General features: G+C 38.2%; 1 protein-coding gene across 9 annotated transcripts in view; it reads right to left on the bottom strand.

Annotated features, from left to right (window-relative positions):
* LYRM7 (LYR motif containing 7) overlaps window positions 1-17,764 on the bottom strand; it is a 149,806-nt gene that overhangs the window by 103,587 nt on the left and 28,455 nt on the right. For 2 of the 9 annotated variants that reach the window (XM_079144301.1, XM_079144302.1), the window contains one exon: window positions 14,039-15,893. The exons of 6 other annotated variants lie outside the window; for them this stretch is intronic. In XM_079144301.1, coding sequence (XP_079000427.1) covers window positions 15,823-15,893 — 71 coding nt within the window. In that variant the 3' untranslated portion in view covers window positions 14,039-15,822. Of the gene's footprint in view, window positions 1-14,038; window positions 15,894-17,764 lie in introns of those variants that run through there. One more of the 9 variants, XM_079144306.1, reaches the window with a different exon arrangement.

Raw genomic sequence — 17,764 nt, 5'->3', positions numbered from 1 at the left:
TGGTGCACTTGTCTACTTCTCAAGGCCTTAGCAGTCTGAGCTTCTCATATCAGTTTGCTCAATTGCTTTTTGAGGCTGTAGGCAGATTGGTGGAGCTGTTTCCTAGGGGCCTTGGTGGGCTGAGCCACTCAGAGAAGTCTGCTTGGCTGGTTCCCGGGACTGTGGCTGTGTGGGGGCACCCATCTGCTTCCCAGGGCTTTAGTAGGATGAGTTTTGCAGGATGGGCTGCCTGGCTACTTCCTAGGATAGAGGGAAGATGGTAGGCCACTTTTATGGGGCTGAGCTGGCCAAGCTGCTAGGGGCAGCTGCTTGGCAGCTTCACAGGACACCAGGTGAGTGTGGTTCCAGTATGGCACCGTGCATCAGGAGACTGCATGGGGCAGGCACACTGTGGGTTGTGTTCTTTCTCTAGCACAGTATAGCAGTGTGGCAACCTGTCATCTTCCGGAACTGGGCTCAGGGCCTGTGAGAGCTGTAGGCTTCCCTAGTAGCAAATACCTCGGGCGTTCATGGCATAAATGAGGACTGCTGGGGCCTCCGTAACTTTTCCCTTCCAAGAGAAATAACCTCTTGGCTGAGGATTGATCTCAAGAGATGGGCTGGTAGAGGTCATGCATTTAGTTCCCTTCCTTGTATGACCACCATGTATCTCCATGTGTCTAGTCCTCTACCTCAAACTTTTCAGAGAAGTAGCTGTTGTTTTTGTTTGTTTGTTTCAGTCCTTTGTTGCGGAGGAAAGTATGCCTAGGTACCTCTAGTCAGTCATCTTGCTGTTATTCTCCAGTGGACATGGACTTCTGGAGGGAGCTGACTGGATCCTCCTCCTCCTCATGTTATTTAACTAACATCTTGACATCTTTGGGGGACCGTGAATATTAGGGAAGTTTTCATCTAGGACTAGAAACACTGCTATGTCACCTGCTCTTGTGTAGCTGAATCATGCCCTATATCTAAATTAGACTCTCTGTCAATGGATCTTTCTATCAGTCTCTTCACAAATCTTAATAACAGCTGCACTCCTGTTTATAGGCTATAAAGATCGTCATTGTAAGTGAATACCAGCTATCAGTCTAAGCCATAAACCAATCAGAAAACCATTCACTATTAGTTTCACTGAGTCTAAATAGAAAAGATAAGTCATGAGTGCATTCTGCTGAGGGGTTTCTACTCCAGCTTTCCTCACTTAGTGTCAACTTTCTATTAGCAATTGTCATATCACTATATGCTGGGATCGAACCCAGGGCCACATGCAACAAGGCAAGTGCTCTATCACTGAGATATATCCCCAGCTCTTTTTTTCATTTTATTTAAAATAGGGTCTTGTTAAGTTGCCCAGGTTGACCTCTACTACATCTGGTTACGACCAAAATTTTTTTAATTAGTGTATCCTATCAGGGATCAAACCCAGGGCAGCACTATGCTCAGCAAATACTGAGCTACATTCCCAGCTCCACCAAGTTTTAAAATGACAATTTACAGCATCGGTTAAGAATCAGTAAGAATTTTTTTTTTTTTTTTTTTTTTTTTTTTTTTTTTTTTTTTTTTTTTTGCAGTACTAGGGATCGAACCCAAAGCTTCATGTGTGCTAAGCAGGCACTCCACCACTGTGCTATACCCCCAGCCTCTATCAGTGAGAAGTTAATTGAATTTTACAGTTATTTTCATTAGTAAAATAGGGTGTTTTTTGTTTGGTTTGGTTCTGGTACCAGGGATCGAACCCAGGGGCACTTAGCCACTAAGCCACTCCCCAGCCCCTTCTAATTTTTTATTTTGAGACATGGTCTCACTAAGTTGCTTAGGGCCTTGCTAAGTTGCTGAGGCTGGCTTTGAACTTGTGATTCTCCTGCCTCAGCCTCCTGAGCCACTGGGATTACAGGCATGCGCCACCATGCCCAGCAAAATTGGGGTATTTTAGAGATAACAGCTCTAGACATGTTGGTTGCTAAATCTTTTCTTGAAGTGTCTTCTTTCCCAATGAGTTCTTTACGTTGGCACAGGTGTTTGAATCAGAGGTTGTTCACTTGATATAAATGAGGCCCAGGAACTTTGTTTCCTGGCAATTTGGAATTGTCATCAAGGGATTTTAACCCACATGTGACTGTTTTATTGACTTGAGGAGTTAAAACTCTGGAGCTACTGTCAGTAGCCATTTTCCTCATGTGAACTGAAAAATGGAGTGAGCGGGACTGCAGCAACAGTGAGTAAGGAATGAGCACAGATGGGGCGCAGGGCACCGCCGTTGCCCATGGCACGCCAGCCTGCTCCCGAGGCCCACTCAACACCAAGTCTGCAAGAAACATATTCATTATTTAAATCAATCTCCCATTTTCTTCCTTCTCTTCCTCTTTCCTTCCTGGATCCTTCTCTCTTTCTTCAAAAAGCTAAGTAAAATGGGTTTCTATTACTCATGATTATAACAATCCTAACGAGTGCGTCATCTGTTCTGTATATCTCATTGTACGGGAATAGGACCAGAAGACCAGCGATGATAAATGACTTTCTCAAAGACCCCGTTTTCTTTTTTTTGCTGGTTTTTAAAAATTATTATTTAATTTTTTTTTTATTTTTACAGACTGCATTTTGATTCATTGTACACAAATGGGGTGCAACTTTTCATTTCTATGGTTGTATACAATGTAGATTCACACCATTCATGTAATCATACATATACATAGGGTAATACTGTCTGTCTCAGTCCACTGTCTTTCCTTCTCCCACCCACACCTGCCCCATTTTCCTCTACACCATCCAAAGTTCTTTCATTCTTCTCTCCTCCCACTCGCCAATCCCCCTTGGTATGTATTGTCTTCCACTTAGAGAAAACATTCGGCCTTTGGTTTTTTGGGCTTGGCCTATTTCACTTAGCATGATATTTTCCATTTACCAGCAGATGCCATAATTTTATTCTTCTTTATGGCTGAGTAATATTTCATCGAGTACATATACAACAGTTTCCTTATCCATTCATCAATTAAAGGGAATCTTGGCTGACCGAACTGGCTCTACCCGGGTGAGCGGGTCCGAGCTCTGCGAGTGACCGCCCGGGCCCCGCGGGTCGGCGCGCTGGTGCGCGGGCGCGGGAGGCGGGCCTTTGGTGGGCAGGTAAAGGGAGGTCTCCGCTGAGTGCACTGGTTCCCTTGGCCGACGGGGCGCAGGACCTGGTGGTGTTTGAGGACGTGGCTGTGCATTTCTCCTGGGAGGAGTGGGGTCTCCTTGATGTGACCCAGAGAAGCCTGTACCGCGATGTGATGCTGGAGAACTTCGCACTCATTACCTCCCTGGGGTCCTGTCCCTCTGCTTTCTTTTGGTGTCCTGACAGTAAACCCAGAGAACCTTGACCATTCTGCGGCCCAGCCAGCTGCGGGTTTTGCTTAGCAGGTTTGAGCACAAGCTTACCTGGTAAAGGTGTGTAAGGTGTTTCCCAAAACACTGAAAGAGACAAGGCCTGGCCCTTGGCCAGATTTCTAAGCCCTCCTACAAGCTGCACACACTCACTCTCTGCTCTCCACCCAGTGTATACTTCTGTAGGTTAAGTTCCCTGATGAATACTTTGGACTGATCACCCTGAGTTAGTGATTCTTTGAATTCCCAACCAACCCAGTCTGGGGACAGTTTGAGATACTCCCTTGCATGAACTCACCTGCCACCTCTTTTGGGGTGAATCTAGCCTTAGGTTTGGCGCATGAAACAATTCTATTTGTAGCAGATTAAGTTCTCTCGGTAGGTCTGGGTACAAGTTTGTCATTTTGTTGATCTTTTTATAGAATTAAATTTTGGCTTTGTCAGTTTTATGTTTCTAATCTCTATGTTGTTTATTTCTGTTCCGATCTTCATTATTTCCCTTCTGTAAGCTTTGGGTTTAGTTGCTTTTTTCTTTTTGTTCTTTGAGCTGTTGAGTCATGTTATTGTTTGAGATCTTTAATTATTTATTTATTATTATTATTGATGATGCTGATGATGCTGATGGTACCAGGAATTGAACCCAGGGGCACACCCCTAGCCTCATTTTTAAAATTTTTTTAAATTTTGGGACAGGGTCTTGCTAAGTTGCTGAGGCTGGCCTAGAACTTGCAGTCCTCCTACCTCAGCCTCACGAGTCTCTGCGATTCTAGACATGCACCACTGTGCCCTGTGGTTCTTATGTCTGTAATACCTACATTTCCTTCCTGTTGCCATGACAACTTGGCTTCTGTGGCATGTAGTGGGTAGGAGGATGGATCAGCCATGGCTTAGACTGGCTTCTTCCTGCCACCTCCAGGACTTGCACCTTCAGAATCCCATGTGTTTATACAGCTGTGGTAATATGGATCCCTCGGTGCCCGGAAGGGCGGACATGCCTTCAGTTAGCACAGCAGAGGCTGAAAGGGGTCCTAGTTTTGGTGAGTGCAGCTGGGGATGCCTGGGTTTCGTTGGTGGACTCGTGGCCTGCTGGGCACCTGAACCTTATTCCCCCCCTTCCTTCTCCCTTCTGGAACTGTGCAGCCTTGCCTTCTCCTACCATGACTCTCAGGCTTTAGATAACTTCACCTGCGCAAAGCTGTCCATTAGTGACCTCTCTGCATGTGACTTGAGATATGTGTATGTTGTTAAGTAGTTCTTGAACACCTGCTGCTGTTTTTTTTATTAATTTTTTTTATTTTTATAGACTGCATTTGATTCATTGTACACAAAGGGGGTGCAACTTTTCATTTCTATGGTTGTACAAAATGTAGATTCACACCATTCATGTAAGCACACATCTACATAGGGCAATACTGTCTGTCTCATTCTACTATCTTTCCTTCCTCCACCCCTCCCACCACATTTTCCTCTACGCCATCCAAAGTTCCTTCATTCTTCTCTTCCCCCCGCCACACCCCCTGGTTATATATTGTCATGCACTTATCAGAGAAAACATTCAGCCTTTGGTTTTTTGGGCTTGGCCTATTTCACTTAGCATGATATTTTCCAACTTCATCCATTTACCAGGAAATGCCATCATTTTATTATTCTTTATGGCTAAGTAATATTCATTGTGTATATATACCACAATTTTTTTATCCATTCATCAATTGAAGGGCATCTAGGTTGGTTCCACAATCTGGCTATTGTGAATTGAGCTGCTATGAACATTGATGTCGCTGCATCACTGTAGTTTGCTGATTTTATACCTTTGGGTATAAACCAAGGAGTGAGATAGCTGGGTCAAATGGTGGTTCCATTCCAAGTTTTCTGAGGAATCTCCACACTGCTTTCCAGAGTGACTGCACCAGTTTGCAACTCCACCAGCAATGTATGAGTGTGCCTTTTCCCCCATGTCCATGCCAACACTTATATTATTATTATATTATATTATAAGTAATATTATTACTTATAATATTGCTTATATTCTTGATAACAACCATTCTAATTGGAGTTAGATGAAATCTTAGGGTGGTTTTAATTTGCATTTCTCTAATTACTAGGGATGATGAGCACTTTTTCATATATTTGTTGATCACCTGTATATCTTCTGTGAAGTGTCCGCCCAGTTCCTTAGCCCATTTATTGATTGGGTTCTTTGTATTTTAGGGTGTAAAGTTTATTAAGTTCTTTATAAACTTTGGAGATGAGTGCTCTGTCTGAAGTGTGTGTGGAAAAGATTTTCTCCCACTCTGTAGGCTCTTTTTTCACATTATTTATTGTTTCCTGTGCTGAGAAAAAACTTTTTAGTTTGAATCTATCCCATTTATTGATTCTTGCTTTTATTTCTTGCGCTATGGGGGTCTTGTTAAGGAAGTCTGGTCCTAAGCCAACATGATGGAGATTCGGGCCTACTTTTTTTCCTATTTGGTGAAGGGTCTCGGGCCTAATTCCTAGATCCTCAATCCATTTTGAGTTGAGTTTTGTACAGGGTGAGAGATAGGGTTTTAATTTCATTTTACTGCATATGGATTTCCAGTTTCCCCAGCACCATTTGTTGAAGAGGCTATCTTTTCTCCATTGTAAGTTTTTGGCACCTTTGTCTAGTATGAGATTACTGTACTTATGTGGGTATGTCTCTGTGTCTTCCATCCTGTACCATTGGTCTACCTGTCTATTTTGGTGCCAATACCATGTTGTTTTTGTTACTATTGCTCTATAATGGAGTTTAAGGTCTGGTATTGTGATACCTCCTGCATCACTCTTCCTGCCCAGGATTGCTTTGGCTATTCTGGGTCTTTTGTTCTTCCAGATGAATTTCATGATTGCCTTTTCTATTACTATGAGAAATGTCATTGGGATTTTAATTGGAATTGCATTAAATTTGTATAGTGCCTTTGGAAGTATGGCCATTTTGATAATATTAATTCTGCCTATCTAAGAACATGGGAGATCTTTCCATCTTCTAAGGTCTTCTTCAATTTCTTTCTTTAATGTTCTATAGTTTTCATTGTAGAGATCTTTCACCTCTTTGGTTAGACCGATTCCCAATTTTTTTGTTTTGTTTTGTTTTGAGACTATTGTGAATGGAGTGTTTTGCTCATTTACCTTTCAGATGTTTTATCGCTTATGAATAAAATGCTTTATATTTAAAAAAAAAAAAAAGGGAATCTTGGTTGGTTCCACAATCTAGCTATTGTGAATTGAGCTGCTATGAACATTGATGTGGCTGTGTCACTGTAGTATGCTGGTTTTAAGTCCTTTGGGTATAAACCAAGGAGTGGGATAGCTGGGTCAAATAGTGGGTCCATTCCAAGCTTTCTGAGGAATCTCCATACTGCTTTCCAAAGTGGTTGCACCAATTTGCAATCCCACCAGTAATGTATGGGTGTGCCTTTTTCCCCACATTCTTGCCAACACTTATTATTGCTTGTGTTCTTGATAATAGCCATTCTAATTGGAGTTAGATGAAACCTTAGGGTGGTTTTAATTTGCATTTCTCTAATTACTAGAGCACTCTGTCATATATTTATTGATCACCTGTATATCTTCTTCTGTGAAGTGTCTGCCCAGTTCCTTAGCCCATTTATTGATTGGTTTCTTTGTATTTTTGGTGTAAAGTTTTTTAAGTTCTTTATAAACTTTGAAGATCAGTGCTCTGTCTGAAGTGTGTATGGAAAAGATTTTCTCCCACTCTGTAGGCAAAGACCCCATTTTCCATGACAGAGCTGTGACTAGAACCTAGTCTGCAGGTCCCTCTTTGGTAGACTTTTCGCCAGGTAATGTTAGAACTTCATCAAATGAGTGTACCGCCTTATATAAGAAGCTCTTTTCTAAATGGACTTGCCCTTTTTGTTTTGGTTCGAATAGCTAACAGACTGTCCCTGGAGTTCTTGTTACCCAGAAGAGAAACACTCAGCAGCGTAGGCCTGCTGCTTCTCCTGCCCAAGCAATCTGAGTTAATTATGAAAAGCCTTGTTTGGTTTAGTGTGTTCCGAAAACAGCCCAGCTGTCCCTTTCAGAGGAGGCGTTCATTTCCCCAGCTCCTGGGAGTACTGGCTGCTAAAGGTTCTCAGCTATGGCTCTTTCTAGGAGTTAACCCTAGTTAACAGAACTGCCTCACTGGGGTAGGCCTGCCTTCAGTGCAAGAGAACCAAGTCGCAGTCTCCTTGACTCAATTCAAAGCAATTCTGAAGGCCATTTCCGTTCCAGGCCCCTTTGTAACTGCTTTGCAGTTCAACTGCTGTCTACCCAATCTGGCCTCCTTCACTTCCTGGGGGCACTCCCTAATTTAAACCTCCCACATGCAAATCTCTATCTTACTGTGTGTGTGTCTCTCTGGGAATTCTGTCTAAAACAGTAGCCCTTTCACTTTTCTGTTGCCAGAATAAAAGATAAGAAGAGGGGGGAAGCACTACATAAAACACTTTGTGGTAGAAAATTTAAGATCCATCAAAGTACCCTTCCTACACCAGGAAATCTTTTTGTTGTTGTTTTGCTTTGGTTTTGGTTTTGGTAGTGGGGCTTGAACAAAGGGCACTTAACTACTGAGCCACATCCTTAGCCCTTTTTTTATTTTTTTTATTTTGAGACAGGGTCTTGCTGAGTTACTTAGGACATTGCTGAGTTGCTGAGGTTGGCTTTGAACTTGTGATCCTCCTCCCGCAGCTTCCCAAGTGAACACCTGGGATTACAGGTGTTCATCACCACGCCTGGTGAAATCTCAGTTTTCTCATTCCAGTTTATATTTTTTTAAATTGGTGTTAAGTGTGAGTGATTTTATAACTGGTTATTTCTTTAAGAGACTAAACATACACCATATTATGTATTATGTTTTGCAAACTTCATTCTGATCAATTACTTTTATATTCTTAAAACCCTGTGCCTAATCCCTATTTAGCACTAGTTACCTACAATTGCTCACCTCCTTGCTGGTCTTCCCTACGAGATTGTTTCTGTTGTTGAATTCCTAGCACCTATCCTTGAGATTGACCTTGGGCAAATATTTAGTTAATGTTGGTTAAATACAGGGAGAGATTGCATTCAATTGAAATTAGGAAAAATACTATACCAGAAAAAAGAACTCCTAACCTGAAAGCTCGAATCACATTTAACTGAATAATATCTCAGAAGAGTAGACATTAACAGTAGATTGTCCGAAAAACATGTACAAAAACATTTTCTTCTAAAAGAATAGCATCTGAAATAATTGAGTTGGACCAGATGTGGACTAAACTAATGTAGAACCCTCCCTACAACGAAATGCTAGATGAGATTCAATTATAATTTCCTCCAGAATTGATAATTTTAGAATGAGAAAAAAATGAAAATCACTTCTTACTTTGTCTTTATGCTAAATATATTATTATCAGTAGGTATTTTGTGTAAAGTAAAAAGTTAATGGCCAATGGAGGGGTAGTGTTTATTTATTTGGTACTGGGGATTGAACCCAAGGATGCTTTACCACTAAGTTACATCCCCAGCCCTTTTCATGTTTTTTGTTTGTCTGTTTGTTTGTTTAATGGTACCAAAAAAAATTAGGATCTCACTAAGTTGCTTAGGGCCTCACTCCATTGCTGAGGCTGGCTTTGAACTTGCGATCCTCCTGCCTCAACCTCTCAAGTGGCTGCTTTTTTATGTTTTGAGACAGGGTCTTGCTAAGTTAACTTAGCCTGGCCTCAAACTTGCAATTCTCCTGCCCCAGCCTCCCAAGTCTCTGGGATCTCAGACATGCATCACCATGTCCTGCTGGAAGGGCAATGTTTAAATGTAAACATTGTAAAATCAGTAAACCGATTAACAAATATATTAGAAGAGCCATGCATGATGGTGCATGCCTGTAATCCCAGTGGCTTGGGAGGCTGAGGCAAGAGGATTATGAGTTCAGAGTCAGCCTCGGCAAAAAGCAAGATACTAAGTGAGACCCTGTATCTAAATAAAAAAACACAAAATAGGGCTGGGGATGTGGCCTAGTGGTTGAGTGCCCTGAGTTCAATCCCTAGTACCAAAAAAAAAAAAAAAAAAAAAAAAAAAAAAAAAAAAAATATATATATATATATATATTATATATATATGCCTTCATCACCTCTCCAAATTTCATCATGCCCATTTATTTATTTATTTATTTATTTTTTTGGTGCTGGGGATTAAACCAGGGCCTTGTGCATGCAAGGCAAGCACTCTACCAACTGAGCCATCTCCCCAGCCCCCATGCCCATATTTTAATTCCTCCCTCCCACTCGTTTCCATGCCCATATCCTTTGGCAATCACTGATCTGCTTTGCCAGGATGGACGTTTTCATTTTCCTTAGGTAATTATCTAGAAGAGGAAAATAGATAGGCAAGTGCTGTGAGTGAACTATGCCATTAACATAGACCAAACACTTTGTGTCTTTCCAATTTATTGTTATTCAATAAATTCAAAAGCCTCACTAAGTTGCAATTCACCAAATACCTGTGGGTGACCTATAGTCAGAAGCTGGGCAATCAAAATTTCTTTTTTTCTTTTCTAATCGTAATTTCTAATATCTATAACACTCAAATCACATATCCTACAAAGTTATACATCTCTGTATATCACAGATCAAGGAATGGTTATGGTAACTTCAGGGCTATAGGATACTGTGCCAAGGGCACAGGCAAAGAACATATAGGAATGCAAAGAGTCAAAGAGTCACTGGAGGTGGTTAGTAAGATTTTTAAGGAACCAAGGTCCTCAGCAAGTGCTGTACTACTGAGCTACATCTCCAGCCCTATAGTCTTAGGTTATGCATTTAAGTCAATTTTTAGTTAATTTTTTGTGTATGGCATGAGATTCTAAAGCAAAGTTCTTAGTTTTGGTTGTGAGTATACAATTTTACTCTCCTTTGTCATGACTGATTTAACTATCTATGGGTCTTCATTATTCCCCATAAAATTTTGAGTAAGTTTTAGACCAGTTCCCCCTCTCCCCCAAAAAAAACCTGTTGAAATTTTATTTGCAATTACAATGAATTTAGAGATCAGTGTGGAGAGAATGTGGGCATACAATGTTTCTCCAATTATCTTACTGAAACTCTTGCCAAAGAGTAATCAAAGTCACTTCCATGTTGTTAAATCCAACTGGCAATTCTCAGCCCATATCATCCTTGACCCATCACCAGCATTTGACAAAGGTTACCTCTTTTTCAATAACACTGGGTTTCCAGTGCTCTATACCAGGGATCAGCAACCTTTTTTTTTTATGTATAGGACAACCAAACAGCAACTTCAGACTTTGTGGACTGTGTGGTCCCTGCTGCAGTTACTCAACTCTGCTGTTATAGTGTAACAGCAGTAGTAGATGGTATGTAAATGAAGAAGCATGTGTCCCAATAAAATTTTATATACAAAAAAGGCAACAAGTCAGATTTAGCCCTTATAGGCCATAATTTGTTGATATTTTCTCTGTATTTTCCTTGTTTCATCCTACCTTACTGGAAACCTCTCATGTTGTTGCTCCTTAACTCCTTAACCTGTTAACACACAAGTGTCCCAAGACCTAATCCCTCTTCTTTCTTCTCTATAATCAGTTTCTTTGTGATACCTTCCAATGTTATGATTTTAAGTACTTTATCTATGCTAATGACTCCAAATTTCTATCTCTAGATCAGTTACTGAACTTCAAATATTTTGTCTAATGTCCTTTTAACATTTGCACTTGGAAGTCTAATAGCCATCTCAATGCATGTCCCAAACTCAACTCCTGATCATTCTTCACAAATCTACTCTTCAACATTATATTAAGGGTTTGCTAGAGAAACAGAATAGGACATACACCTATATTTACTTATCTACATCTATAGACATGAGGAGATTCAGCACAGGAATTGGTTCATGTAGTTACAGAGGCCAAGAGGTCCTACAATCTGTCGTCTGCAAGTTGGAGAACAGGAAAGATGGTCATGTAACAGGTCTGATTCCAAAGGCCTTAGAATAAAGGGGCTGATGGTGGTTAGTTCTGGCCTAAGTCTAATAGCCTGAGAACCAGGAGCAGCAATGTCAGAAGATGGATGTCTTTGCTCAAGCAGAGAACAAATTCATTCTTCCAACACTCTTTTATCTATTCCAATCTTCCATAGATTGGATAATGCCAGTTCACATTGGTAAGAACAATATATATATATATATGCATATATATTTATTTCTTACTAGTAATCAGTAAATGAAGATTAATACACCATTTCATATCCATCAGTTTGATAAAACCAAGAAAAGACCTAACAATTACAGTGATGATGTAGAGAAATGGGACCTCTCATTGTTGAGTAAACTGGCACGATGACTTTAAAAAAAAATTTAAAAATTTCTAGAAAAGTTGAATATGCACATATCCTATAACAAAACAGTTCAGTTTCTTGGTATATATCCAGATAAACTTTTGCATGGGTATAAGAATTTGTGTGCTGGGGCTGGAATTGTGGCTCAGTGGTAGAGCACTTGCCTGGCATGTGTGAGACCCTGGGTTTGATACTCAGCACCACATATAAATAAATAAAATAAAAGATCCATTGACAACTAAAAAGAATTAAAAAAAAAAAAAGAATTTGTGTGCTTTTTTAAAAATTGGGGGCTGGGGATATGGCTCAGTTGGTAGAGTGCCTGCCTCACAAGCACAAGGCCCTGGGTTCAATTCCCAGCACCGCAAAAAAAAAAAAAAAAAAAAATTGGTTTGCAATATGAAAAAACTGGAAACAATATTATTCATCAACAGAGATATGGATAGTTTATTCTTACAATGGAATAAAATATAAAAGTGAAAGGCAACTGTTCATGGTACAATATATATGTTTCTGAAACAATATATAATAAAAGGATGCAGAATACATAAAACATAACTCTACTCATTTGCATTTTAAAACCACAATACCACTTATTGTGTTTTAATACAGAAACTTCCATATGAGTGTACATGAGTATTCTTTTAAGTTTTTGATGAATTGAACATACACATTTTAAATTTTGATGTCAACTACCCTTTCATAAAGGCCCTATAATTTACATGCCTTTGAAGAATGATAGTGCCCATTTTCTGCACATATTTCATGCTACAAATATTGAGCATACATTTCTTAAGTTGTATTAATTTGAAAGTGTTTCATTTTAATTTACATTTGTTAGATTCTATATATTTTTTTATTTTAATTTATTTTTTGTACCAGGGATTGAACCCCAGGGAATGCTTAACCACTGAGTCATATTCCCACTCCTTTTTGTTTTATTTTGAGACAGAGTTGCTGAGGGCCTCACTAAGTTGCTAAGGCTGGCTTAGACCTTGTAACCCCCCTGCCTCAGCCTGCAGCACTGCTGGTATTACAGGTGTGTGCCATCATGTCTGGCAAGACAGTATTTTTTGTTTTCTATTTATTTATATAATTTTCCTTTTTCGCACTGAGTTACATTATGCTAATGGATTAACAGGGGCACCTCTTATCTTAACTACTTTTATCATCACAGAGGAAGCTTATAATTTTCTCTACAGTCTGTAGTGGCTTCCATGAAACACACAAGTTTTACATTTTTATGCAGACATACATGTCAATCTGTTGGAATTTCAAAGGATTAAATTTTAAAGACCTGTCATTACAATTCTCATTTGTCCCAACAAGGAACATAGTATGTCTCATTTTTAAGTGTTAAAGTTTTTTTTTTTTTTTAAAGTCTATTCCTAAGTATAGTTTTGTTTGCTATTTTAAACAGGATCTTTTCCATTTTATTTCTGGCTACAGCTGATAAATAGTAAAGCTATATTAATTTTAATTTATCTACTTTTGCTTTAGAAACCTCTGCTTAAGAACTGAAATTGCCATTTGTTTGCATTTATATTTAAATTATTTGCCTTAAAACTTACTTGCCTTGTCAATGAATATAGAAATTCCATCTATTCTTACTATTATGTGCTTTCCAGATACTGTAATGATACTGAAAGATCCACCTACACACAAAATGAGAACCAACTTAAGTGAAGTTTGATTCAACTCTTAATATTAATGTTCTAAATTAGATATTATGCAAACAACCTGTCATATTCTCCCTACCTTCAAATCCGGTTCTCCTGCCATTCACCTTTTCTAACTTCTACCAAAAGATTATTTTACAAAGTCCTACTGGGCCTCTGAGCCTAGATATCTCCAATTAGAATGTATACAACCCACTATCACTAGATTTCAATAGTCAAAGTGGAAAATTAGATTTGGGCCACTCCAGTGGGAACATGAGAAAGTTTAAAAACAACAACAAAAAAACTAAATAAAAAAGATCTAGTTAAATGTTGGCACTGTATAAAAGAGAAGTTAGGTGCCTAGATAATCATTCTCAAAGTTTTTACAAACTGTTTACAAAATAAACACTACATAGATACAGTAGTTTATACCCTCTAGAATCCTGACTCTTGCCCTTTATTTTACAACAGACCAATAACTCACAAATTACTTCGTAATTTAATGAAATTATTAAACAACTCATTAACATTTATCAGAAATATGCATATATTATCTAAGGAAAAGGCGTTGAATCTTTCAAAATTTTGTGAGTCAAGCCTAATGTTGATATGTTGATACACTTCACAGGAACTTTATAATCTTAAGGCATGGAAGTACAATATTCTATCTATCTTCTGTGTATTTCTGTTATTTAAAAAAAAAACTCTAAAAACAAGTTTTAACAAAATAAAAATGATTATCAATCTCTACTACTATTGATGACTAGTTTATAAAAAGTCTGATGACATATTTACATGAAGATGAGTAAAGAATGAAATTAAAGAATTCAATTTCTTAAATTAAGTATTGAGCTTCCAAACAGGTTTAATGATACTAAAAAATTATAGAGTATATTATATATAATATATATAATTCTATATACATAGCAAAAGTTAAAACATAGAAAATAAAAAATTATGTAGTGAATCTTTTGCCATGTATAATTCATTTCACAGATTACTAATTGATCTCCTCAAAAGTATTAGGAAGCACTGGGTGTGGTGGTGTGCACTGGTATCCCAATGGCTTGGGAGGCTGAGGCAGGAGGATTGAGAGCTCAAAGCCAGCCTTAACAACTTAGTGAGGTCCTAAGCAACTTAGCAAGACTCTGTCTCTAAATAAAATATAAAAAGAGCTGGGGATGTGGCTCAGTGATTAAGTGTCCTTGGGTTCAATCCCTGGCACCAAAAAAAGTATTAGGACATATAAAGAGTAGTCTCTGGTTTAATGTTGAATATACTATGTCTAAATAGTTTTGATATTTTTTTGATTTTCTAAAGTTTAACTTATTTTCCAATTTGACATTTTATATCCTGTATAGCTATACCAATGTTTTGTCAACAAATGAAGCCTGCATTGAGAATCTTGTAAAAATTTAAACCCTGTATCATCAAATGGAAGACAATTGGAGAGAATACACTATTATGATAAAGATACACAGATAAATGAGAAACAAGAAGAATGTTAAATGCAATTTTATAGCTCCTAGCATGAGATGGTAGAATGCCAAGGCTTTTGTGATTCTTCAATCTCATCCCAAGGACAGGACATGTGGACGAAGAAAAGCATTTGAATTTTATTGACTAAAACAAAGTGAATGCAGCCATCTGTTATATTTTCACAGTAAAGTCTAACTATGGTTTAAATACAGCTAATTCTACCGAGGCCATATACAGTTTGATCGTGGGCTACCATTTCCTTAAAACAATTAGGGTTTCTTTATTCCATAGTGACCCTAGGTGATTTTGACATTTTACTTATCTGTCTTCAGAAGACTGATTAAAAATGTCTTTATAAGGACACAGAGAACCTCTCTATGTCTAAAAAGAAACTATGTAATTATTTATTAGCTACAGAAATAATTCCAGTGTTCAGGAAGCAAAGACTACCTTCTGTGGACAGCTAGAATACACTGTGACTTTTTGACCAATTTAATTATTTCAGGACTAAACATCAATTTAGTTTAATAATTTACATTTAATAATTGCATTTCCCATGGGAGGAAAACTTACAACTTGTCAAAGTATGGTATTCTCAAATAACTTTAGTAAGAGCAGAATTCTTATAAGGTGTAAGAGAAGTGAATATGATATATTTCCCTAAGCTTTACTTTATAAAGTTTGATATTCAATGAAAATAAATTGTTTTCTCTAATGTCCTTTAAAAATACTTAACTATAGGGCTGAGGATATAGCTCAGTGGCAGAGCAATTATCCAGCATGTACAAGGCCATGGGTATAATCCCCAGCATCACATAAAACAGAAACAAAACTATTTTCTGTAGTTCTTAGCAATGTCCTTTTAATGTAAAGTTAAATTATGATAATACTCTTAAATTCATTCATTTTCAATATGCCAGTTCAGAGAAAAATACTTCTAGGACTTTTGCCAGTTACACATCTTATAGTTAAAATGCACAAAGTCTTATTTTATCCTAGAAAATTCACTGCTTCTGAGTTGGTGCATCACAATATGGTACATTTTCTAGAAGAAGATCTTTCCTAGGAACCAATTCTAAAAGAAAAACAGAGAATAATTAAAATGTTTAAAATTAGAATTACAATTATCTAATCATTATATTAGAATTAAATGTAAGTATAGTCATTTCCCCCTAAAATTTATAAAATACTTAAGTTTTAAGATAAATCTTACAGGGGCCGGGCGTGGTGGTACAAGCTTGTAATCCTAGCAGCTCAGGAGGCTGAAGCAGGAGGATCTCGAGTTCAAAGCCAGCCTCAGAAACTTAGCAAGGCCCTAAGCAACTTAGTGAGACCCTATTTCAACATAAAATATAAAAAAGGGTTAGGGATGTGACTCAGCGGTTAAGCCCCCTTGGATTAGATCCCCCATACCAATAAATAAACAAATAAACAAATCTTCCAGGGATATTTTATTTCAGTTGACATTTAAGGTGGAATTTTTTTATTCTAACTGGAGATATTTAATATACTTCTCATTTCAGATTATATAAAAACATATAGGAAGTCAGGTGGGGTGGCACATGCCTGTAAACCCAGCTATTCAGAAAGGATCACAGGTTTGGTAGGAGGATCACAAGTGTGAGGACAGCTTGAACAACTTATTGAGATCCTGCCTCAAAATAAAAAATAAAAAGAATTGGAGGGGCTGGGGCTGTGGCTCAGTGGTAGAGCACTTGCCCAGCATGTGTGAGGCACTGGGTTTGATCTTCAGCACTACATGTAAATGAATAAACAAAATAAAGGCATTGTGTCCATCTACAACTAAAAAAAAAAAAAAAAAGAAAGAAAAGAAAAAGAAAAGAATTGGAGATGCAGCTCAGTGGTAGAGAACCCTGGGTTTAATCCACAGTACTAGAAAATAAATATGTACAGAATCAATTTAATCAGCTGGGCATGGCAGTATATATGCCTGTAATCCAGCTACTCAAGAGGCTGAGGCAGGAGGATCACAAGTTCAAGACCAACCTCAGCAATTTAGTGAAGCCCTAAGCAACTTATTAAGACTCTGTTTCAAAATAAAAAATAAATAGGGCTAGGGATATGCTCAATGGTTAAGTATCTACCTGGTATCAAAAAAAAAAAAAAAAAAAAAAAGGAGGAGGAGAAGATTAAAAGAAAACTAAATAAATGAGCAGAATTCAGCTAAAACACATTGGCTATCTAATTACCAATTGTATGACCTGCTATAGAAAAAGCAAAATCATTTTCTTAGTTTAGAGATTCCAAATTTATAGAGTAATGTTTTCTTTTTATTCCCTGGTTCTGGGGATTGAACCAGGGTCTTACACATGCTAAGCATGTGCTCTACCACTGAGCTACACTCCAGCCTTTAAAACAATGGTTCTTAACTGAGGAAGTGTTGAGCTTCATACCGACTGATGGATGCTATTGGAATTTATTGGGCAGGAGCCAGGGATGCTAAATCTGCAATACGTGGGACAGTCTGGCACAGTGAACTGTCATGTCAAAAATATCCCCATTGAGAAACATCGCTAAACAACAAAAAACTGCATCTTACTAGAGTCAAGATAGGTTCTTAAGACAAAAAATTTTGAAGAGATACATGATTTCTTCCCCCGACCCCCTTTCTTTTTTTCCTCCAGAAGAGCTGAACCCAGATGAGCTGTCATGGTAAAAAAATGTTCACATAACGTTCTATGAAACAACTGGCCAGTACTCTTCAAAACATTGTGGTTGTGAAAAACAAAATACTGAGGAATTGCTCCAGATGAAGGAAGACTAAAGTGACATGATGACTAAATGCAATATATGATCCTCAACTGGATCCTGGACCACAGGGAAAAAAATTTTCCCTTCTGCTAAAAAGGGCTTTGTGGGATAGGGATGTGGCTCAGAGGTAGAGTGCTGGCCTAGCATGCTTATGGCCCTGGGCATATTGATCCC

Source organism: Sciurus vulgaris (genome assembly GCF_902686455.1).
Source record: "Sciurus vulgaris genome assembly, chromosome: 6".
Taxonomy (NCBI): Eukaryota; Metazoa; Chordata; class Mammalia; order Rodentia; family Sciuridae; genus Sciurus; species Sciurus vulgaris.
This window is presented reverse-complemented; position numbering and strand designations above follow the sequence as displayed.